Raw genomic sequence first — 23,268 nt, forward strand, 5'->3', positions numbered from 1 at the left:
AGGGCAGCAACCTACAGCCTTGGGCGCCTCCCTCCTCCCCTGCAACACCTCTCTCTCTCTCTCGCAGAAGCTCGGCGAAGCCCTGCCGGAGACCCGCTACATCCACCACCACGCCGTCGTGCTGCTGGATCTCCATCAACCTCTCCTTCCCCTTGCTGGATCAAGAAGGAGGAGACGTCGCTGCACCGTACATGTGTTGAACGCGGAGGTGTCGTCCGTTCGGCACTCGGTCATCGGTGATTTGGATCACGGCGAGTACGACTCCGTCATCCACGTTCATTGGAACGCTTCCGCTCGCGATCTACAAGGGTATATAGATGCACTCATTTCCCCTCGTTGCTAGTAGACTCCATAGATGCATCTTGGTGAGCGTAGGAAAATTTTAAATTATGCTACGATTCCCAACACACCGGCCCACCTGTTGTTATTGTCTTATTATCACATTTTCATTACTATGAGCATTCTCATCACTTTGAGCATTTTTAGGATTACATAGCCCAAGCGAGGTACCAACAAATGTCAAGGTCGAAAGGAAAATCGTTTGGCCTCCAACATTATTGGAATTTGTTGGAAGGCCACAAGCAGCGAAAGTTAAGGAATGATGACGACAATCCAAAAATTGGGAATTGCAACAATTCCTCTCCGGTGATAGAGGACCGTGAAGAAGAAGAATGTGATGGAGAGGAAAGGGAAAGGGTGCCTAGAAGTCCTACTCCAACGTCTAGCGTAGATCGTCCCGACATAAGGAAGAAAAGAAAAGAGATTCTCAAGAGAGAAGGAGAGGTGGGGGTGATGAAAAGAAAAGATCGGTGAGTTGATGAACACAAGAAAAGTGCACGCCGAGCCGAGAATAGTTGGTAAGAAAAGCTAGCGATGGAGGAGAAGAACATCCAAGATAAGACGGTTATATGTGATGCTATGCAAGATAGAACTAACGATGTCGGCCCGACATAGAACTAACGATGTCGGAAAGAGATGGAGGTGCGTAGGCTCGAAAATTTAGAAGCGTCGGGCGACAACTGAACAGGTATTGAAGGACAACTGGTTGACAAGTTGGATTCAAACATGACGGATCTAGTGGCGTGGTAATTTTGGGGAAGACATGAATGATGATCATACGTTTCAGTAACCTCGGAGAAGGAGATGGTGCACACATTGAAGGAGAGGGGACGATGCACACACGCTAACGTGTTATTTGTAATGTGTTAAGTGCTTTGTGTTTTCAAGTAACTTGTTAAAAGTTATGTGCATGTTTGGTTGATATGCTAAACGTTTGAATACTAAGCCAATCAAAGCGCTGAATGAGAGAAATGAAAAATAATCAAAGCGCTAAATGAATCAACATGATTAACCTAGCTAGGAGCACACCCGCAAACAAACAAAAAATCCTACTATCTGGGAGCAGCTCACACAAAGATGATGATGATGCTGATGATGATGGTCCCTGTACGCGCGTGCGAACGTGGCAGGTTGATGGATGGAGGCTTATTCCTGGTACTAGGAGCAAATATTGCTCTCAAAAGCCTCATGACGAAAGGATGATCGAGTCACATCTTGGGTACGTAGGTGGTCAAGTCCAAGTCGGACCGGAAAGAGGCATGGTAAAAACATTGACCAACCGCCGACGCCATCGCATTCCGTCCGACTAGGCTCACCGATTCGCGCCCCAGCACATGTGCGTGCAAAGCGACCGCGCCCGCCCGCCCGGAGTGAAGAAAACTACTCGAAAAGAAGAATGCCTCCTCCCTCCCCCTTCTTCAGTCCTCAGATCATCACTCTCTACGCACACAGCAACGTTGCAGCTAGAGTGGAGGTAGAGCCACAAAAGGGGGCAGTACAGTGCAGGGGACCAAAAAGTTGAGATCGATCGATTTGGGCGTCCTCGGCAGTGCAGCACAGCCATTACCAAGTCACCAAGAAAAAAAAATATAGCCATTAAGGTGCGGTCTGGTGGTCTGTTTGTTGTAGACTGAGACTAGTGGAATCGCCTCGCCCTGTCCCCCCACACCACCACCACCATCCACTGCCTGGACCTGGACGGATCTTGCCCTGGCCTTCACAATATCTCCCTTTTTCTTAAGACTGCTGCTACTCTCATCTCCACATGATTGATTCTGCACGCTCTCTCTGTCCATCCATCCACGCAAGCTTCAGATCCATTCCAGTAGTAGCTGTTTGAACACCAGTGCACCACTTCATGCCAAGCACCTCACAATTCAGCCTTCATACCAACTAAGCTACTTCTATCGACAGCCTGACTGAAACAATCGTGCAACCATTCATAAATTGAAAAGATCATCATCATCAGCAGCAGCAGCAGCAGCAGACCCAATCCACTCGAGGCAATTTCTTTACTCAGCTTAACTTTACTAGTGCAAACTGTTCTATTATGGACAGCAAGCTGGTGACAACATGCTGTTGTTCGGTCAACACGAGGACGCATGTTATTTAGCTGGCAACACACTGAAACCTCTACTCTCTTGTATGTACTGTACACCACTTGGTTCAGTGCACTACACAGCCAAAAACCTCAACATCCACAGCAACTGCGGCTTATTACCAGGTTCCAACAACAGCAAAAGGCATCAATAGTCGGCACTTCCCCTTCATCTAATAGCAATGTATAATTTCAGAGCACTTGAAAAACCCTACGTCGTACAACCAACAAAACAATTGAGCTGTCACTGTCACACAGGCACAGATCCTCCTCCGGTTTCATGGTTTTTGCACCAGTCATTGAAAACCATTAACCTGAATGATTGCATCTCCACAATCTGCCTCCCAGATTGGTTTTGCAAGGAAAAGAGAAGGATTTCCATTTCTTGTCTTAAAGGACAGGATAACCTTCTTATCTTATATGCAAACATTATCAGAAAAGCATGCAGATGCAAGATGTAGATTGGCACAACACTTAAAGCACAATCATGTTTTTAGGTAATGTGCAAACATCATCCATCGTAACAGGAAAAGGGAACTAGCACACCGAACAGAGCAAATCAAAGCAAACCTCAGAGATTTTTACACATACTCCTCCCTAATCTATTCTCATCTCATGTAACTTGCTTAATATCCCTTGTCCTTCTCCACATCTCACATAACTAACAGCACGTACGTACCAAGCATGGAAAAACAAGCTCACTACAATTACACAACAACAAAGCTCACTACAGTTATTACAGAACATGGCTCATAAAAACGTGGGGTGGTCACTAACTAGCTAGCTAATTAAACCAGGGCGTACCAGCATGCTTGTCCGGGATCAGAAGCCGATCCCGGTGGCGTTGAGGGGCCGGTGCCGGTCCTCCTTCCAGAAGCACGTGTCGGGCGCCAGCCGAGCAGACGACCGCAAAGGCTCCGACTTGCAGCGCTTCAGGACGAGCGGCGCGTACGCCGCCACCACGCCGGCGGCGACCTTTGGCAGCTCTAGCTTGAGCTTTTGCTCCCCTGCTGGCTTCGTTGGTGGCTTCGGGGCAGCCTGCGGTGGCATACACGCGGGGTTCGCCGGTGCTGGCACTACAGCGCTCTCTTCTGTATCCTTTGCGACGCTGGTGTCCGGAGCATTGCTTGAATCATCCTTCATCTCCTCCGGGGCAGCAGCAGCATTTTGTTGGCGACGATTCTGGCCCTGGTGAGACTTCCAGTGGACGAAATCGGTGCTGCACACCCATGTCTCCTTGGAGACCTCCATGGAGAGCTTGGGCTCGCACATCATCATAAGGAGGCAATCCGGCAGCTCGCCGCTCTTCTTCCTCTGTTCCTGCTTCACCACAACACATTTTTCCTCATCGACTCCGGTCTCAACCTTCTGAACTTCTGTGTGAATTTCAGCACATTGTGTTGTTGCTCCTTCTTCCTCACCATCAACATTTGTGGCCTCTTCCTTTCCATCCTCAGTGCACTCTTGGGCTTCCTCCACGCTGTTTGGTGCAGCAACAAGAACAGGGCAGTCCTTCTCCGACTCGGCCTCGGACGAATTTTTCTTCCCCTTCCTGGATGCCATCAAAACCTTAGGCTCCGCGACGAGGTGCTCCTGCTCAATGGTGAAGCTCCACCTCCGGCCATCCCTGTCGATGGAGAAGCTTGCCCTCCTCGAATACTTCAAGCTCGAGAAGCTCGACCGCCGCGCCTCCATTTCGGCCGAGAAGCTGTGCCGCCTGTCGACACGATCACTGCTCGAGGAGGCCTTGCTGCTCGTAGAAACACGCCTCCTGGTGCTGCCCAACCGCCGCAATTTGCGGTCCTCCTTCAGTGCTGTGGATGGGGAGCAGCTGCTGACTGACCTCCTGCCCTTCACCTCGTCCTCCATTCTTGGGGCATCAGCATCCTCCTTGGTGTCTGCCACAGCCTCCACCATTGCCGGTGCTTGGCTCTCACTCTTGGCAGCTTCAACCTCCAAGCCTACGTCCTTGCGAACAATCTGAGCCTCCACAGGCTCGTCCTTCTCCTCTGCATCTCCTCTGCAGCCTCCATCATTCGCTTCTTCCCCAATATCTCCATGCTTGGAGCTCTCATCTTCAGACACCACTTGACCGGCATCCCCTGCCTCGCCGCCGTCGTCTTCAAAGCCGCCGCGCTCGCGGCATACCTCACCGTCGGCGGAAACAGCTGAATTCCGAGCTTCCACTGCACATTCCTTCTCCACATTGGCCTCGCCTTCTTCCTCCTCTTCTTTCTCGACGCCGCCGCCGCCCCCTTCATTGTCGACCTGGCCGACACTGGCAGTGGCCGCCGCAGGGGAACCCCAGAAGCGCGTGGCGAGCTCCGCCATGCGCACGGGGTCGGATCTGCAGCGCATCAGCAGGAGAGCGTTCCTAGGCGGGATGCAGACGCTGACCCTCCCCTCCTCCTCCTTGCCTCCAACCAGCAAGATCTCATCTTCCTTCTCCACCTCCACCGCGCCGACGACGACGCGGGTCTCGTCCTCCTCCTCTTCTTCGTCGTCCTCCACGTCCCAGCCCTGCATCACGAGCCCCACCTGCGACTCCCGGGCCTCGTCCGCGGGCCCGACGGCGGAGCCCTTCCCGACGTCGTCCTCCTCCTCCTGGATCGCCAGGAGGCACCGGGCCACGGCGGCGCCGCAGAGCCAGCTCCCGCCGGCCGGGGCGCGGCGGCGCTTCTTGTCTCCCGCGGCACCGGACCGCGGCGCGCCCCCACGGTCCCGGGACGGCGAGCAGAGGGAGCGGCCGCCGCAGGAGCCGAAGGTCTTGAGCGCCTCGCAGATGTTGACCGGGATCTGGTAGACCCAGCCCTGGTTCTTGGCCCCGGGGTGGAGGCCGCCGGCGCCGTCCCGGTCGTCCGCCCCGCGGCGGAAGCTGGCCTCGGACCCGGACAGGCCGCCGCCGACGCCGCGCCTGGAGCGCGAGCGCAGCGCGGCGGCGGAGGAGGAGGCGTGCTTGGGCTTGCGCTTGCCGCCCTTGACCCGGACCTGGCCGATGCAGGTGACCTTGGGCGAGGAGGGCTCGGCGGGCTCCATCCCGCCCCGCCCGCGCCGGCCCCCCGACGCCGTCCCCGGCGGGAACATGGGCGACTGGCCGCCCTTGAGGCTCCCGCTGTTCCTCAGCCGCCTGCTCAGCGACGGGCGCAGCAGCGCGGCCGGCGCCGCGTCGGCAGCACCAGCACCACCAGAGCCGTTCCCTCCTCCTGCTGCGGGGCCGGCTCCGCCGCGGCCGGGGCTGAATGGCTTGGAGGATGAGGAGGGTCGCAGCCCTGAGGCGGAGGGGCGGGAGGTGAAGCAGATGAAGAGCTCGGTGCCGCCGCCGCCGCCGCCAGCGCGGTCCAAGTGCTTCTTGCGGCGCATGAGGCGCGCGAGGGGGCAGCACAAGCAAGCAGAGGGAGATGCGCTCGCTGAGCCTGTGACCTCGCCTTGTTTTTTTCCTCCTCCTCCTCCTCGAATTTATTATTCCAATTGTTTATGGTGAGGATTGGGGAGTGAGGTGAGGCCGTGGTCTTGCAGACAGTGGGGAGCTCACTTGGAAATAAGTGAGCTGCCGCAGTAGGGTTTGGGAGTGAGCTCTGCTCTGCTCGAGCTGGTTGCACTTGCCTCGTTAACCGTGGTGCTTAGCCGCTGCAGCAATCAACCATCATGGCTGTAATCTGCCTCGCTCGAGGAGGAGGATGATGATGGAGTGGAGTAATGGAGGATCAGGGAGGGGGACAGGGACGTGTAGGGTTTGCTTGAGCTGGCGGTAGGTGGGAGGGGGCAGCGAGCTCCACCACCGTGGAGGGGTCCATTTTGCGGCTGTTCCGGCGAGCGGTGGCTGGCTGGCTGGCCCGGTGCGCATGTGCGTACACCAGGATATGTGTGTATGTACGTATCGGCAAACATACGTACGTACTTGCGAGTTTTTAAGAAGCTACGAAAAACACATGACGGTGGTTGGGACGATGCCGTTTTCGGCTCTCCCGATCATGTGATCTGCTGTATCCTTTTCTTCAGGGGCCTCTTTGATCTGTGGGATCTTCAAACCATAAGAACATAGGAATGCAATTGCATGTGCAAAACGAAGCATTTCTGAAAACAAGGCAATCTGCATAATTGTGTGTTTTATTCGCGACAAGAGAGAAGACATAGGAATCCGAAGAGATTTTTTTTTCAAGGAGGATTTACCCCGGTCTCTGAATCGAGCGATGCATACAACCATCTTAATTGCATTATTCGACAAAGATCTTACAAAATATATACATAGATCAATCCAAAATCACCGTTTAGACAAAAAAAAATATCACCCTACTTACAAGATTGATGATGTGCCCTGACCGCGCGCCACGCGCACCAAGAAATTTGGTGGCCTCACCAAGCCGCCCGCCGGCTAGCCAGGACCACCAACCGATCTAGCAGACCCTCAGCGTGCACTGCATGCGCATGCCATAGAATCTGTCACCGCCTTCTGCTGCGGTCCCATCTTCAGGAGCAATCAATGCACTTATCTTGCCAGACACTTATACCGTCGACGCCACCACAACGCCTGCCTCCTTTGCGCATCCATCGAACGGTATCCAACGTTGAGCCCCCTGCACCTTGCCGCCAAGACTCGTCGTTGTCGATACTTTAGATGGCACGCTGCTCCACCTTGGTCATCGCACGAGAAGCATACGAAGACCTGCGCCCAGCCACCAAGCCAAACACTTATCCCTCCAGCCGGTGTAAAACCTCAAAGATGATGCCCCCATGAGGGTGGCGACGCAGGAAGCTCGCCATAATCCGATCCCAAAAACCCTAATCTGGGGTTTCCCCAGGTGTACACAGGGAACGTGAATCGCCCCACAACGCCTCCAACGAGGTAACAACACCCGCGGGCGCCACCGTTGACGGTTCTGGCCGAGACCGAGCCAAGCTTTCGCTGGCAAATTTGCGCCCATCCCCAGTTGGACCACCAGATTGACCTCCTCCTCATCCAGCCCGCCCATGGGTGACGTCTGCCGTCGGGAAACCGCACCACCGCCCGGAACCGCAATCCCGCCTGGGTGAGTCATCGACGACGGAGGGGGCATCATCGCTGCACCGCCGACGCTGGACGACGCACACGTCCAGAACACCCGCGCGGATCTCCATCGGAATTGCATCTCGGAGCCGTGGAGGAGGAAGGCCCCGCCGCCGCCCCATCATCCCCCGCTTGGGCTTTGTCCCGCGGAGCTCCGTCAATGGTGATGAGAGGGGCGGGCGGCGGCGGTTCAAAGCCCTGGAGCAGAGAGGGAATCCAAAAAAGATGCATTCGAATTATGATTGGGACACATGCAAAGGTGATATCAGATTGAAACTCTTATGGTCTTTGCGTTGCTTTTTCTATATTATAGAAATATAAGAAAGAGGTTTGAGTGGAATTTAAAATTCCTTTCTTTTCCCTATGAAACTCAAACTAAAGGGAAAAAATTCCTGAACTTTGAATCAAATAAATGAAGCGCGTTATCATAGGAAAAATCATTCTCCTTCCTATGAATGAAAGAGGCCCTAGAAAATCTGCATAGAAAGCTCAGAAGACTTTTGAGAAGTACGAAAAGAATCGATCCATTACAACAAGGCATACAAGGACCGTTGGTGTGGTTCGTCGACCGCCCCTCCTCAAGTAAATTGCAAAAACCACTACAATTGGGGGCCCTAATTCACAAAACCTAGGGTCCCCAATTGTACCTAGGGTCCCCAATTGTAGTGGTTTAACTAGGGTCCCCAATTGTAGTGGTTTTTGCAATTTACTCCTCCTCCTCCCCGTCGATGTGTTGATCCGTCGCCATTCCGATAGCGAAGGGATGACACGTAAAATGGTACCCGTAGCAGCTTTGATTCTAAAATAAATCAGCAGATGCGTGCTAATAAATCCTGGATTTTGGAATCCGTACGCAAACGGCCTCACTGTTTTGTTTTGGGGTGGCTGTTGCTTCAAGGCGTGACCGTGACACCCACCGGTGGTGGTCCTAATTAACTAGCCAGGCTCACTGCTGGTGCATATGCCATGATCTTTGGTCCACCCCCATCAGCTAGCCTTGCCAAAGCTAATGAGGGATGGGGATCGTGCATTGCTACTTTGCCACATTGGGTTCCTTGCTCATGCAGTAAAAGCAAGCAAGGGTTCAAGCCTAGAATTCTAGGGCTGCTTCCTGAGGTAGTATTTTTCATAAATATGAATGTATTTGATTCACTCTTACTCGACATCAACAAGGAAACAAATCATTCAAGGATCCAATGTCTTGCGAGGTGTTTTATTCATACGTATTTATAGGTAGGGCGACCAATTCCATTGTTGACAACCAGAAGCGTGCACGCACCGGGCCGGACCTTCTTCGGGGACGGTGGCAGCGGCCCGTCGGAGGTGATCGCCGGAGAAATCATCGTCACATGCACACATCAACCAAGCCTGATGCCACAAATTGGTAAACGGGCACGAAGTGGTAATGATAAACGGTAAAGGAAAAAAGAAGAACCACATTGCAGCCTTCAACTTGCCATTCGGTTTAAAATTCAACCCTCAACTTCAAAACCGATTCTCCCTCAAACAAACAAACAAAAAATAAACTTGCAACTCTGTTTAGGAATCTACCCCCGCTCGGTTTTTACTGGTTTGACCGTGCTGACCTGTTTTGACTGCGTTACTGCTGATTGGGCAACGCCGTGTCAGCTTTGACCTCTCATGGATGTTGTGGGTCACACGGATTTCGATTTTTTACGCTTGGTGGGTGCACGTAATCTGTTTCTTTGTTACTCCATTAGTTCATCAATATTTGTGTTTTTAGATATTTCAAATGGACTATTACTTAAGGATGTGTATAGACATAATTTAGAGTGTAGATTCACTTATTTTGCTTCATATGTAGTCACTTGTTGAAATTTCTAGAAAGTCAAATATTTAGGAACGGAGGGAGTACGTTTTAACCCTGTCGCATTTGTGCCTGAAACTCTCGTGTTCTCCTCGCTTCCTGCTGCTGGCAAGTGGCTAGCGACTTCGAAATGCTGGGGAGGACTACAGTCACGATAAGAGGCGAGTGCCACTGAAGGCTCTGCGTGCAGATGCGCACTTAATAGTATTTACCACTGCTCCTGTACTTATTGGCGTACTCTCTCCGGTACTCCTATCTTCAACCCAACTTTTGGTGCGCAAGATCTCGGTGTCGACGACGACTTGGAGATGGACATGGAGGCAGTGCCGTAAGATTCAGATATGCCGTGGCGTGCTCAGAATCGCGCCATCTTCAGAAGCTCTGCAGCAGAGTCATGTAATGTTTGGCGCGAAAACGGCCCAATTGCGCGGCAAACCGAAGACACGCACCCGCGCTTTCCAAAACAGCCATGAGCCTCCTCCCGCCACACAGCCAGCGAGCCAACGCTGCCCGCTTGCCTCCACCCATTCGCCATGGCCAGCGCGCCCACTGCAAGCGAGCACGCGCCGCCTGCGTCTGCCACCGCTCCCGTCCCCGTTCCAGTCCGGCCGGTCGACCTCCCCCCACCGGTGGTACCCGCCAGCACCGCCGCGCCGGTGGACGGCAGCCGTCTGTCCGAGCAGGACGAAGCGGTGGTCCTCCAGTCCCTCCGGGCCCACCTCTGGAGCCACGGCGACCTCCCCCGCGGCGCCGACCTCGTCGACATCTTCTTCGGCCGGCTCAGCAGGGCGGACTACAGCCTCTGGGACATCGAGGCCAAGATCCGGGCCCTGCGGCGCCGGTTCCGGGAGGCCGACGCCGCGCTCTGCACCGGCACCGGCTGCCCGGCCCCCGGGCACGGCCTCCGGATGTACGCGCTCTCGCTCGAGGTCTGGGGCGCCACGCCCGCCGTCGTTGCCCCGCCCCGGCGCGACCCGGTGCCCGACAAGGACGCGGCGTCCACGGCGGTGACGGCGGTGGGGAACAGGATGCCTGTAACGCCGGTGCCGCGCGCTGCCCCTGCCCCTGCTCCTGCTAAGAAGAGGCGCTGCGAGGAGTACCCCGCGCTGGCGAGGGAGGCGGAGAGGCTGACGAGGGAGGCCCTGGAGCGCATCGACGACGTGACGGCGTGGTCGCTGGAGATGGGGGCGAGCAAGAAGGAGCAGCGGCGTCTGCGGAGGATGAGGAAACAGTACCGGCAACAACAGCCAGCCGGCGGCGTGCCCGGCGGTGGGCGCGCCGAGGGCGGGAGCAAGGAGCTGGCTAGCCTGATCGTGAAGCTTCTTAGAGGCAACCATGGCCCCTCAGCTGGGAACCAGAGGAGATGAAGTTTCATCTCTGAACTCCCTTGCCGAATGCCAGTTCTGCAGCCTGAATGTGATATGCTGCAGTGTGTTCTAGCTAGATAGAGTAGGTGCAGTTTGTGCAAGCATCCTTCAGTATGGAGATGTTTATTGTCATCATGTTCATTGTGATCAATCAGGTGATTGGACCTGAGTTTCCTTGGCTATCTCAAAGCTAACGGAATGCATCTAGTCTACTTCTGCTTCTGTTTGAAGGGTCGACCTTGAACTGAATCTGAAGCAGAGGAGAGTGGTTTCTTATGGATCGAGAGAGTAGAGGTTGATCCTACTACCCGGTGTGCTTACAATTTACAAACATACTATCAGTGAGATGTCATGGATCTAGAAGACAGAGGATGATAGATTCTTGTCGATCTAGACAGTGGGGAATGGTATAATACTGCTATGATGGCTGGTCTGTTAATAAACATGGTGGCATTCAGGTGTCAGGTTGCGGCGACAAACAAAATCAGGCAAGTCAGGTCTCAACCATGGCATGTGACCAAGGTTTAATAAGACACTAACAGCACTTGGCCTGACATTCTACCGATTGTATTACTCTGTGTATGGCAAGACCCAAGAATGAACTCCTATACTCTAAAAGGATCCCATTCAAATATACCTCTCTTCGGTTTATAATTTTTTTTGAGGGAAATCTTCGGTTTATAATTGACTGACAGATCAAATTGCAGGTTATTCTCGCGGCGTTGAATCCGGGCAACGGGCAATGCTATGAGCACGGCAACATCAAATTTATGCTGACAAGAGAACCAAAATATTGTAGCGTTCAAGCACTTTTTCAAGAGTCACCAAATCAATCAAATTCATTCGGCAAGTATCGACGCAAGATGGAGACTGCAGACTGAAAACATCACCGAAATTTGCACAACATAAATAACCCTATACAGTTGCAACTAGGGCGAAACCGAGCATGTGAACCATGGTAATCTGAAGCATTTGTTGACAGGGCTTAAGAAACAGATGTTAAAGCATACACAATGTCACATTTGTTGGCTCTGTGCACGAACCTGGCGAGAAGGGGAATGCAACACAGATCAAGGACACAAAATGTCTGTTGTGCAGGAGAGCTGAGAAGGCGGTGCGCATCAACTTATCTGTGAAAGAAGTTTGGCGAGAAGTTGAGCTGGAAGCAGTCAGATTAAAACTAAAACTGGAGTAGATTGACACAATGCATGAAATGCAATAATGGAGTGCTTGCGTGTACTCTCTGAGTAGCAGCGCATACAGATTCTTACGTTCTGGTTGCAATGGTGGGTGGCATGTCTGAGGTAATCTGAGAGAGGTCAGCTACCATTCCAATTACAGCTTCAGAGCTGGCCGGATGCACCAGGTGCTACATCGTGGCCTTGATGTGCAGAGAGCAGATTCTTCGATGTAATTTCATTAAATAAAAAGTATTTACAAAGTCATAAAAAAAATACAACTTCATCCCACTCCTGCTCTAGGGAAAGTACACATTGTCAATTAAAGGATCTGTTCAGTCCAAATTCGTAGAATCTCAGCTTTGCTCTGTTTAGACCTGAGTTGAGCTGCCCATAAGCCTTCTTTAAGATAGTGCTTCCAGGAGTTGATGTGTGGTGCTGCTGATCTGAAAATCTTGTCATTTCGGACTGACCATATCCCCCAGCAACTCATAAGTACTATATCTTGAGCAATCTCCTGAGGCAGTTGGCTGGTGATCATCAGTATTTCATCATAGGTGGAAATACCTCTGTGCCTGTTGGGTGTAAGGAAATCCCAGCACCGAAGAGCAAAAGGGCAATTCCAGAATAGGTGGGACAGTGTTTCTCAGTATGCTCTGAACATAAAGCACAGTTGTAGTCCTGAATGGTCATATTTTTTCTATGGAGAAGGTTTCGGGTGTTGAGTCTATCATATAGCAGTAGCCAGTAGAAAATCTTGTGCCTCAGCCTGCAAGTGGTGCTCCACAGGTCTTTGAAAATTTTGTGCGCAGAATTGGAACCCTTGAGCTGCTTGTACATCTTCCTGGAAGAGTATTGTGGTGAGGACCATGCATAGTGCCATTGATCTTTATCTTCAGAAACTGTTCTGCTGCAGAGCATGTCTTGAACCATATTAAATTGAGAATAGGCCTGTTCAGACAAAGGTCGATGAAAAAGAAGGCTGATATCATCTTGACTCTGCATATTCTCAAGAGTGGTGTTCTTGTCTATTGCAAAGGAGTGGAGTTCTGGGAATCTGTTTTGCATAGTCTGTCCAGTCCAATTGTCTGACCAGAAAAGTGTGGTGTCACCTTTAAATGCTTTGCATTTAGCATGAGTCTTGAAGGTGGGGAGTAGTTTCAGCAATGCTTTCCACCAAAATGATCCAACCATCCTATCACGTGGCACTGAATCTTGATAATAGGATTCCCAAATGACATTCACCCATGGAGTATCTTCTTTATTCATGAACTTATGCAGGTGCTTCATGAGGAGGGACTGATTGTGGGTGGTGATGTCAAGGACACCAAGACCACCTAACTTTTTGGGTTTACATACTTTCTCCCAAGAGATAAGGGCAGGGCCACTGTCTTGGGTGCCATACTTTCTCCAAAAACATTGCTTCAGGTATATGTTAATCCGTTTGACCACTGATTTGGGTAGCATGAGTGTACACATGAAGAAAGTTGGCATATTGGAGAAAACTGATTTCAGTAGAGTGAGCTTGTCTCCAAAAGAGAGCATGGTGGAACAACTTAGCAGTCTGTTTTCAATCCTTGTCAACATGGGGACAAAGTCTTCAATTCTTGGCTTTGAGATGCAGAGAGGCAGTCCTAAGTATGTATGAGGAAATGTCCCAATCTTGCAACCCAATAACTGAGAGAGAGTATGCATCTTATCTGTAGGGGTGTTGATAGGGATCATGATGGATTTGGAGTAGTTCACTTTTAGACCAGTGTAAGTTTCATAGTGCAGGAGCAGGTTTTGAATCTGGCTTAACTGCCTAGCATCAGCCTTTGCTACCAATAATAGTATCATCAGCATATTGAAGTATAGGGTAGTCTTGACCAGATTGTTGTTGCAGAGGAGATTCCAGAAGAGAGTGATTCATGGCCTCATTGAAAATGGATTGAAGTAGATCTGCAGCTAGCACAAATATCAAAGGTGAAAGAGGATCACCCTGTCTGACTCCCTTCTTACATAAGAATTGTTTCCCAGGAACCCATTTAGGAGGACTGAAGAGTAGCATGTGCCATAAATCATTTTAATCCAATTGATCCATCTAGAGCCAAAACCTTTAGCATGCAGAATATCAACAATGGTGTCATGATTGATCATATCAAAGGCCTTCTCAAAGTCAAGTTTCAAAAGGATTATCTCTTGTTTAGATTGGTGGCATTGATAGATATACTCATAAGTCCAAGCCAAGCAATCCTGAATACACCTGTTATTAAGGAAGCCATATTGGTTTTTATGGACCATACTCAAAATCACTTTCTGAAGTCTGTTAGCAAGGAGTTTGGTGATTATCTTGAGTGTGCAGTTGAGGAGTGAAATAGGTTTGAATTCTGCTGGTAAGGAGGCAGAGTCTTTCTTTGGTATCAATGTAATGAAGGAGTAGTCAATACTCTGAAGATTAACTGTACCATTGTGAAAGTCTTCAAGCAATTTATAGAAATCCTCTTTAATGATCCCCAGCAAGCTTTCAAAAAAGCAGGGTTAAAACCATCAGGTCCAGGTGCTTTATCAGCTGGCATGTTCAGATTCTATGATGTATGTTCTAGTCATTGAGGACTTGGAGTTTAAACTCAAAATGTGGTTTCCCAAATATGATGTCATCGCTCTGCGAACACTATGACGCATGAACTAGCAAAAGTACGGTTTTCTATGTTTGCCAACTAATAAAATTTGCTGGAACTCTGATGTACCGCCGAAGAAGAAGAAGCCTGGTACATTTTTTTTCTAGGTGTCTTTTATACGGTTGACACGACTGCAGTTCCTATTGTAGCTGAATCAAATATTTTGGTGGAATCATAAATGCAATGTCGCTGTTGATAGAGCACAACTTTTGTTCTTTGTGGTTGCTTTCAAGTGAATGCGTTACACAATGTTGGAATTTGAATTATGTCGGAGTCCACCTATATTTCCTGGTTGTTTACTCCCCGATCGGGGCGTCACTGGCTGCCATTTGACGCTTCTGGCTCTCTGCCCTGCCTTCGCGATTTTGAAAAAAATGTTCACAAATTTGAAAATGTTCAAGGATTTGCAAATTGTTGAAGAATTTTAAAAAGTTTTAAAAAAAGTTTACGAATTTGAAAATTACTGGTGAATGTTTTTCTAAATTCATGAAGTTGAAGAAAAACCTTTGTTGGAAAAAGTTTCCTGAATTTGTAAAAATTGCACGCACTGGACAAACATTCATGAATTTTTTAAAAGTTCACGAATTTGAAAAAACACATATTTGAAAAAAATGTTGACAAAATAAAAATGAAAATATGAAAACAGAAAAAGAAGATAAATAAAAAAGGAAAAGAAAAAACTGAAAGAAGAAACTAGAAAAAAAGACTTGAAGCATCTAGCAGCTTTCCAAAACTGGAATGCACCAGCGGCTCGCGAAACCTGGCACGCCCGCTGCGTACTCTAGTACATCTGACGATTTTCAGAACACAATAGGATTTCTGAAATTTGCCATATGACCCTTCTTAAAATTGTCATATCAGATGAAGAAAATGCCATGGTAGAATTTGCTGTTACTTAAAGCCATGGAACAAATCAAACTAACTATTTCAGAAAAAAAATGCCACCTTTTTTTGCAAATAATACGGCAAAACAATGTATAACAGAAAATAAGATACACATGGCAAGAACAACTAGTTTTGGTGGGTTTTGATAGCAACAATTATTCGAATACATATGAATAAAAAAATGAACAATAAAAAATTTTATTCGAAAACATATGACAAAAACACAACGAATAAGTTACGGTCATGGCAACATATCTATAAAACTGTATAGAAGTTCATATGATTTTGGTTGCCATGGCAACATATGGTTTTTAGTAGCCATGCATTTATTGATAAAGTTACACAAAGAATTAAAAAGTGATACTCTAATTACAAAATTTTGTTGTGCCTATACTGGGCCAAGACACGCCAATTTTGAAGAAAATGAATGGAGAAAAAGAAGCGGTTGAGCAGGATGCTACCAGCAAGGAATGGATCAAAACGCCATGCCTTGTGCAGTGTGTCGCCGTGGTGGTCGAGCTCCAGCTGAGGTCTCGGTCATCGTCGTTGTCGTCCTCCGACTCGTTCTACCCAGCGAGGTGAGCACCTTCGAGGCTGTTGCAGTCGTGCTTAATGCCAGATCCGACGGGAGGTGGAGGCGAGCTCGCGGTCATCACCACTACGTCATGGAGTGGCAGATGCATGGCGGTGGGTTGCGGCGTCACCTCGATGAGATCCAGCATCAGACGGACGGCGTATGGGGATGCGGAGAGGCCGCCACGCCCGATAGGGATTGCAGTAGAAAGCCAGTGTGGGCCCCTGTCGCGTTAGGAGCCTTCACGTGGTGAGGACAAAGACGAACAACGGCGAGATTGGACTGCCTGTGGCCTTGAAGCTCGACGAGCCAGAGGACCACCGCGTCTGTCCTCGAGCCGCAACGCTCACCTCAAACCTGCGACTGCAGGGTGTGCCGCCGCTGTGGCTGGATTCGGCATCCTTCCCCCCTCGTTGCCTGTCGGCGGCCTATGTATCAGTGGACGGAAATGGATTTGACAGGAACGTAGAGTGAGGGGAAGAGTGGTAGATAGGAGTTGGAGGTGGATGGAGGCGATTGAGATGAGTGTGTGTGTGTGGGGGGGTGGTATCAGTCCCTGCCCGTTCAATTCATTCGCGCGATCCGTCGCAGTAGCGATCGATTTTTTTCGGCTGACGTGGCGACCACAGTTGTTCTAAGATTCGTGCTAATTGATCCAATGATACAAACAACGTTCGGGGTGAATCTGTTAAAATATGACGTCAGATATTTATCAATTCCGTTCTTTTTTCATCTCCTTGTGAATTGTGTTGATACATACACACATACATTTTTTTAAAAATAGTTTTTTTCCTTTTTTGAGAATTAATAAATATAGTTTTTTTTGAGTTGAAATTAATAAATATAGTTTTTCCGGGGGTTCGTAAACAAAGCAACAAGGGCCGAAGGAGAACCGGCCGATGGGATGGGTTCCTCGGCCCGTTAGTTCTGGCCCTACGGGCCGAGCGGATTACTCCGAACGCATCCAACGGCACGAATCGGCCGGGCGCCCCCTGTAAGCAATCTGCCCTAACGGGAGCCCCTCTATATTAACCACAGCCTTTCTTCCCCACGCCGCCACCTCCAATCTCAGCAAACAGGTTCTTTTTCTCCCATCTTCATCCTGCAGATCTCGACCTCGACCTCGATCTCGATCTGTCTTGCTTCGGAACCTCTTTTCCGTTCGTTCTTCCCCGGGGGATTTCTTTTCCCATCTGGGTTTGAGCACGGTGGGGATCGATATTCAGTCTCGTTCGTCGTTACTGTCATCTTCTTGTTCCTCTCTTCTGGATTAGAAATACCTTTCTCCAACTGCATGGTTCTCCTGATTTGTTCTTGTTTTTTAGTTTGTTTTCGGTGGCCAAGGATTAAAATAAATTATAGACAAGCATATGTCCGAATTCTCTTCATGTGGAACGATCTAATCTTCTCTATGAGGCCAGCGATCTTGCTCGTTTTTTGATCTGCAGTTTTATTAGATGCGTTCCGTGGTTGCCGATGATGATTAGTGTGAACCTTTCTCAATGAAATCACTAATGATTACATAACCTACTGCCTTCCTTCTGAGGCACCACGAATCGTCGATTCCTTGTGTCTTTGTATGTATTTTTTTTGTTGTCTCTTGAATTATTGGTTTGCCATGGTCGGATGATGATCACAAGTGCATAGTTCATATGATCAAATCGTGATTACTTGAACAAAAATAGTCTTTCGCTCCTATCTGACGACCGTGCAACCTTCCCTTTCTCAGGAGAATCAAACAATTTGTGTGTTATTTCCCTTGTTATGTTTTGCAACTTACTGTCTGAATTTGTTGTAGAGGACGGTCAAGATTGATATTTGGTCTCGTGCATAATTAGCAGGTTACATGTTACATGTGGAAAGCATAATTTGTTTTTGTACTAGTATAACTTGTCTGAGGTAGGCTGACCATCACAAGTGCATAGCCACAGATGACCAAACTGTGATTGCATACTGTAGCTTTCCTGTTTAATTTCAGTTAAAATTTCATACGAGAAACCGTACCTACTCAGTAAAGCTACTTCGATTTAAGGAATAATTTTGGAGAATGTTTTATTTGCTTGAATTTGGAGCAGTGACTAGACATTCACTCAATATCATCTTTCTGGTTTGAAATCGCTATGTTCTTACCTAGCTTCGTGTAATATGTTCAGAACTGTAATGTTAATGCCAGTGATTCCTGGAAAGCCATTCTACTACACATTAGGCAGAACTTCTCACATAGTAGTTAATGAACTTATTGGGATGACACATCTCAAGAAAAAGAGACTTGTTGGAATAATAGAGGAATGACAGAATTAAGAGTAATAAATGGAATTTTATATTTTTGGGGATCTTTGATTAGGCAGCACTAGCATAGTTAGCTGTTTTTGAATTGGTAGACCATCTACAACAGATACTTTGATGTTTGCAATGATTCTTTAGGCCAGTTTTTGAGGATGATGATTTCATATTTGTTGCCCCCAGTCTTAGGATCCGCCTAGGTGGATCTGTGCTGATTGACATATTTTGAATCTGACTCAGCAAATGAAATTTTGAACAATTGGTTCGATTCTCTTTTCTACTTATTTTCCTTGGGTGATGGCAGTGACGATTTGCAAAATTCAAGCTCAACAGACCAAATCACAGGTTTTCTCTCAGGAGTTGATTTGTATGCCGATTAACCTTCTGAACCGAGCCATCTGACACTGAGTTTTTAAAACTGAAGTTCATTGTTCTTATCTTTGGATCCTTCACTTCCATGCTGCGTTTTGTGTTTATTTATTTTTGCTTGTATTGGAGGACGTAATTGCAATGAGGATAACAAGCTCCCTTTTCTGAAAGCATTGACGACATCGCTGTAGAATCGAACCAATTAAATATTGCCACCACTGAGCAACTCTGTATCTTTGTACAATCTTTGTTGCTTCTTCTTACATCTACAAGATCTGTTTGGATCGTGAGGAAGTATTGATGCATAATCCAACACTTGATCCGAGGGCAGCTTGCGCAGCCCATATGATGTCATCTTTGCAACTGAATCCATCAGAGTACAGTGTTATTTTTTCTGAAACGTTGAAGCAATCTTCAGACACCTTCTGACACGGTGCTTAATTTTCTGTGAATGAGAAGTCATCTATATTCTGATGATACATCTTGTTTTCATCAGTTTTTACAATCTTGTCTTCCAAGTTAGATCTATAATGCAATTGAAGCCCATGATGATTAGCTTTATGTTGGAATTACCGTCAGATACCCAATGACGATATTTTTGCGGCTTTCTGAGGCATAAAACCAATAGCTTCAGGTCTTCTGTAGTTTTTGCATTGTTAATTTCGTTCAACTTAAATTATCCCTGTGAAGATTCTCAGACCATAGGAAGTGCCATATGACACTGTAAACAACAGCTGCTTCTCAACACTGCAAGTGTCCTCCTTCGAGCATAGCCTTTGTGGTTTTCTTTCCGTGTTAATTTCGTCTTCTTTCGGTGAAGATCCCAGCAGAGAGGTGTTGAATCTCCCTTGTTGAGGCCTCTCTAACAAATTTTTAATCTTAGCACAGTGACGAGACGCCGTGGATTTTGTGGATGTGTGATATTCCTGGTTCTGTCACATCTGTTGCCATGGATACAACTTTATCATACTATAGTATCTAAACTTCTGTTTTCCATCCGAGGGACCTATGGATGGACAGCCCTTCCCTTGCTGTGTCTACCAAGTTTGCCTTCGGACACTATAAAGCAAATTGTTCTTCAATCATCTTGCTTCAAACTCTTTATTTTTTGTGAGGTGGAAACGTTTGCTGACATTTGATTTATGGATAAGCCAATGAATTTTTGTTTCTAATTTTCAGTCTTGCAAATCAGACCCAACGAGCGACGATTCAGGCAGCCCTTTTGTCCATTACAATGGCAATGGAGGTGTTGCGTTGCTCGGAGATTAAATCTTCTGCTCTTCAGATTAGCTGAGTGGGAGGCTCTGCTTCCCTCCTTGAAGCTTGTCTAGTAGTCTTAAGAACATCTAATAGTCCTCATTACAAACTTTGTAGAACATTGTAGTTCTTTGACGAGCGATGATTCAGGCAGCCTCTTTATCGTTACAGTGGCATTGGAGGGGGAGGCTCCTGCTTCCCTCCCTGAAGCTGGTCTAGTAGTCTTAAGAACATTATTATAAGTATGTTTCTCATACCCGATTTGATTTTGACCTTTTTTGTTTGTGAAATGGTAATTCAATAATTGGTGAAAACAAATGATGATAGCAAGACAGGGACATCAGAACCCTGAATTTCTGGGTTATGACAGATTACGTCAATAATGGTAATCTCTCTGATGTTTTCAGTTCCCAAGTTAAATTGATCTGTTTTTTCCTTTTCAATCAGTCTTCTTTGGAATATGGTTCTCTTTCTCTAGCAATTCAGATCTTGGATGGCAATGCTCAGCTCATGGTCGGCCTCATCGTGCATACAGCTAGATAGATCCAACGATATATAAAGCAGTTACACAATTGGCAACTGAAGCTTAATAACATTTTCATGAAAGTGAACAGAGATTTTTTATCTAAAAACAATGAACATACTGACCCGGATCTACATTTATTCATAGGATAGGAAAAATGGTGAACTGCGAATGAACATGAAACTAACCCAAAGGCTTACAGATGGCCCTACAATGGCAATGCTCAATTTGATGTTCTTGGTTGATCAGAGTTTGGTCAGTTCAGTACGCGAAACAAATCACTGCATGGTGGCTACAGAGCTTCAACATTAGCATACAGCTAAAATTGATCCAAAGACGACTTCTGTTTACATCATTTGAAGCTTAGCAAAACTTGTGGTATTTTAAGTGTCGGCCTTGTCTGAAAAAAATACCAATCTGTTGATGTATCTGTGCAAATGTTCTGAGGGACAATTTCCTTTTGAGATTTTGATCTAATCCTTAAAGCTGTCCGATGATGATCAAACAAAATACTTTCGTTCTTCTGATGTGCTATCTCATGGCGCGGTGCGGAAGCAATTTAGAGACCTGAACTGGGGAAATGATTGATTAGTTCTTGCCATCTGCAAGTTTTGCTATTTTTTTCATGTTTTTTCTGCTTGTAGTTTGCAATGGAAAATTGTTTTTGTGTTTGTTGCTTCACAACTGGAAGGATGGCCTGTTGATAACAGTTTGGACATCCCGTAGAGGGAAAGCATAGATGAATGGAAACACCGGCCAGTATTAAACAGCATGACGCTCTGTCAAACCGCGTCATGTTACCTGTCTTCTGGCACATTTCTAACATAGTACATATTTTTATTTCTCGAGATTTTAATTCCTGATTCTGTAGCTCGTTAATTTGGCGGAAGAAAGCCAGCATTGCACGTGCTTTGGAGGATTAAACTTGCAGAAAGCTCGATCAGTTTTGTTCGGTGATGATCAAACTAAATACTTTTGTTCTTCTAAAGTTCTGATGCGCTATCTCATAGCTCGGTGCAGAAGAACACCTATGTTTATCAACCGCATTATGCCTACCACAGAGCATCATTGCCAAAACAAACGAATGAGCATATTATGCATTCTTATTGACAAAGCAATTTACATGATTTTAGCAGAGTCCACTGTACTTGATCTTTGAGTGACCAAACAACTGACAAATCTTTTTTGAGAAAACCCTTATCTTGAGAGATAGTAGTCGTGGCCCCAGCTCATTATGAGACTTTCCTTTGTGGGCGGTCGTGATATGAACATCTCTTTTGTATCTGAGCCCACCCAACATTTTTCTTATGCTTCATTACAGTTTGGTACAGCCTATGAAGGCTCTTCTAGTTTTTGGGAAAATAAACAGCTAGACTGTAACTGCTACAGTGATGATATAATCCTTGTCTCCCTTTTCTAACATCCTCAGTTGTAATAACTGAATGAGCAATGATGCAGGCAGCCTCTTTGTCCGATTACATTGGCAATGGAGGTGTTGAGTTGCTTAATTTGATATTTTTTTGGTTGCTCATTGTTTGGTCAGATCAATATGCGAAGCAAATCAGCTGCAACATTAAGCATACAGCAAGATTGATCCAAAGATGCATCTGTTTACATCATTTGCAACTGAAGCTTAGCAACACTTGTGCAATTTTAAGTTTCAACCTTGTCTGGAAAAATACCATTCTGTTGATACATCTGTGCACATGTTTTGAGGGACTATTTCTTTTCGAGATCTTTTTTTGTACTGGATCTAATGCTTAAAGCTGTCTCATGGCTTGGTGTGGAAGCTATTTGGAGACCTGAACTGAGGAAAAACTGTATGTAAAAACAGTTAAAATTGCATATTTTTTATCGTAGTGTTGCAAATCGAAATGATTTTTCTTTCTTGTTGTACTTTTTTTGCGGTATTTTTTCTTGGCATACACTCCTTCACATCTGGAAGAATGCCCTGATGTATACAGTATTTTTTTAAACTGCACACATTGTACTGTCGAATGCTAGCGGTCAAATCTAAAATCTTCTGATCTTCAGATTAGCTGACGTGGAGGCTTTGCTTCCCTCACTGACGCTCGTCTTAAGAACATTTTCTATCTGTTTCGAACACAATCTGGTTTCTTTTACAATGTCTTAAGGATGATCGACCTGTTTCTTACAAATTTGGTTTCCTTTGTGTTTTGGTTGCGGGTTGCCTACCCAAGGGACCTATGGATGGACAGCCCTGCCCGTGTGAATGTTCATCAATCATCTTGCTATGGAACTCAGTTTTTTCTTGTGATAATAACGTTTGCTGACATTTGATTTAAGTTTGGTTAAATAAAATATCTCCTGTACTATGTTTTTTCAGTCTTAAAATCATGAAAATTATGGAACAAGCTATGATTCAGGCAGCCCCTTTGTCTGATTTCAGTGGAATGGAGGTGTTGCGTTGATTAGAGATTAAATCTTCTGCTCTTCAGATTAGCTGAGGGGCAGGCTCTGGCTTCCCTCTCTGAAGCTTGTCTAGTAGTCTCTTAAGAACATTATCTATCTGTTTCAATTCAATTTGGTATTCTTTTGTTTGACGTTTTTGACATATCAATCAGTGCTTGGTTAGCTGAGTACGTGAAATGAGTCACAAGTTTGCTGGTTCTTTTGCATCTTCTTTTGTGAAAATTCACCTAGAAAACTTGATGGAACGAGCAACGATTCAGGCAGCCCTTTTTTCTGATTACAATGGCAATGGAGGTGTTGCATTGCTCGGAGAGTGAATCTTCTGCTCTTCAGATTAGCCGAGGTGGATGTTCCGGCTTCCCTCCGTGAAGCTAGTCTAGTAGTCTTAAGAACATTATTATCAGTATATGTTTCTCATACCCAATTTGAT

At 47.0% G+C, this 23,268-nt stretch overlaps 1 protein-coding gene, 13 non-coding genes and 2 pseudogenes across 14 annotated transcripts; 14 read left to right on the forward strand and 2 right to left on the reverse strand.

Moving 5' to 3' along the window:
- Positions 1-2,971: 2,971 nt before the first annotated feature.
- On the reverse strand, positions 2,972-6,125 carry LOC123183155 (uncharacterized). The gene has a single exon (XM_044595898.1). The coding sequence runs from the start codon at positions 5,795-5,797 to the stop codon at positions 3,260-3,262; it is 2,538 nt and encodes an 845-aa protein (XP_044451833.1). The 5' UTR covers positions 5,798-6,125; the 3' UTR covers positions 2,972-3,259.
- An 11,319-nt stretch (positions 6,126-17,444) lies between these two features.
- On the forward strand, positions 17,445-17,522 carry LOC123183877 (small nucleolar RNA U83). Its single transcript, XR_006492866.1, has one exon. It is a non-coding gene; the product is annotated as a small nucleolar RNA U83 (small nucleolar RNA).
- A 68-nt stretch (positions 17,523-17,590) lies between these two features.
- Positions 17,591-17,684, forward strand: LOC123183790 (small nucleolar RNA snR60/Z15/Z230/Z193/J17). The gene has a single exon (XR_006492806.1). It is a non-coding gene; the product is annotated as a small nucleolar RNA snR60/Z15/Z230/Z193/J17 (small nucleolar RNA).
- A 723-nt stretch (positions 17,685-18,407) lies between these two features.
- LOC123183903 (small nucleolar RNA U31b) lies at positions 18,408-18,494 on the forward strand. Its single transcript, XR_006492890.1, has one exon. It is a non-coding gene; the product is annotated as a small nucleolar RNA U31b (small nucleolar RNA).
- Positions 18,495-18,533: 39 nt separating this feature from the next.
- Positions 18,534-19,576, reverse strand: LOC123161059 (uncharacterized; annotated as a pseudogene).
- On the forward strand, positions 18,553-18,655 carry LOC123183864 (small nucleolar RNA Z107/R87). Its single transcript, XR_006492853.1, has one exon. It is a non-coding gene; the product is annotated as a small nucleolar RNA Z107/R87 (small nucleolar RNA).
- LOC123183742 (small nucleolar RNA R30/Z108) lies at positions 18,757-18,851 on the forward strand. The gene has a single exon (XR_006492770.1). It is a non-coding gene; the product is annotated as a small nucleolar RNA R30/Z108 (small nucleolar RNA).
- On the forward strand, positions 18,906-18,998 carry LOC123183911 (small nucleolar RNA snoR31). Its single transcript, XR_006492898.1, has one exon. It is a non-coding gene; the product is annotated as a small nucleolar RNA snoR31 (small nucleolar RNA).
- LOC123183874 (small nucleolar RNA snoR77Y) lies at positions 19,165-19,245 on the forward strand. The gene has a single exon (XR_006492863.1). It is a non-coding gene; the product is annotated as a small nucleolar RNA snoR77Y (small nucleolar RNA).
- Positions 19,305-19,366, forward strand: LOC123183918 (small nucleolar RNA U49). The gene has a single exon (XR_006492904.1). It is a non-coding gene; the product is annotated as a small nucleolar RNA U49 (small nucleolar RNA).
- Positions 19,577-19,836: 260 nt separating the features above from the next.
- On the forward strand, positions 19,837-19,972 carry LOC123183886 (small nucleolar RNA snoR77). The gene has a single exon (XR_006492874.1). It is a non-coding gene; the product is annotated as a small nucleolar RNA snoR77 (small nucleolar RNA).
- A 220-nt stretch (positions 19,973-20,192) lies between these two features.
- Positions 20,193-20,286, forward strand: LOC123183858 (small nucleolar RNA R44/J54/Z268 family). Its single transcript, XR_006492847.1, has one exon. It is a non-coding gene; the product is annotated as a small nucleolar RNA R44/J54/Z268 family (small nucleolar RNA).
- Positions 20,287-20,891: 605 nt separating this feature from the next.
- On the forward strand, positions 20,892-20,987 carry LOC123183777 (uncharacterized; annotated as a pseudogene).
- A 90-nt stretch (positions 20,988-21,077) lies between these two features.
- Positions 21,078-21,224, forward strand: LOC123183927 (small nucleolar RNA snoR137). The gene has a single exon (XR_006492912.1). It is a non-coding gene; the product is annotated as a small nucleolar RNA snoR137 (small nucleolar RNA).
- Positions 21,225-22,790: 1,566 nt separating this feature from the next.
- On the forward strand, positions 22,791-22,929 carry LOC123183892 (small nucleolar RNA snoR77). The gene has a single exon (XR_006492880.1). It is a non-coding gene; the product is annotated as a small nucleolar RNA snoR77 (small nucleolar RNA).
- A 167-nt stretch (positions 22,930-23,096) lies between these two features.
- On the forward strand, positions 23,097-23,234 carry LOC123183891 (small nucleolar RNA snoR77). Its single transcript, XR_006492879.1, has one exon. It is a non-coding gene; the product is annotated as a small nucleolar RNA snoR77 (small nucleolar RNA).
- Positions 23,235-23,268: the final 34 nt, after the last annotated feature.

The sequence above is a fragment of the Triticum aestivum genome, chromosome 1D, assembly GCF_018294505.1.
Source record: "Triticum aestivum cultivar Chinese Spring chromosome 1D, IWGSC CS RefSeq v2.1, whole genome shotgun sequence".
In the NCBI taxonomy this organism is placed as follows: Eukaryota; Viridiplantae; Streptophyta; class Magnoliopsida; order Poales; family Poaceae; genus Triticum; species Triticum aestivum.

What these genes read in the sequence shown, in the direction of transcription:
- LOC123183155 (XM_044595898.1), bottom strand. Translation starts at nt 5,797, where the DNA reads ATGCGCCGCAAGAAGCACTTGGACCGCGCTGGCGGCGGCGGCGGCGGC.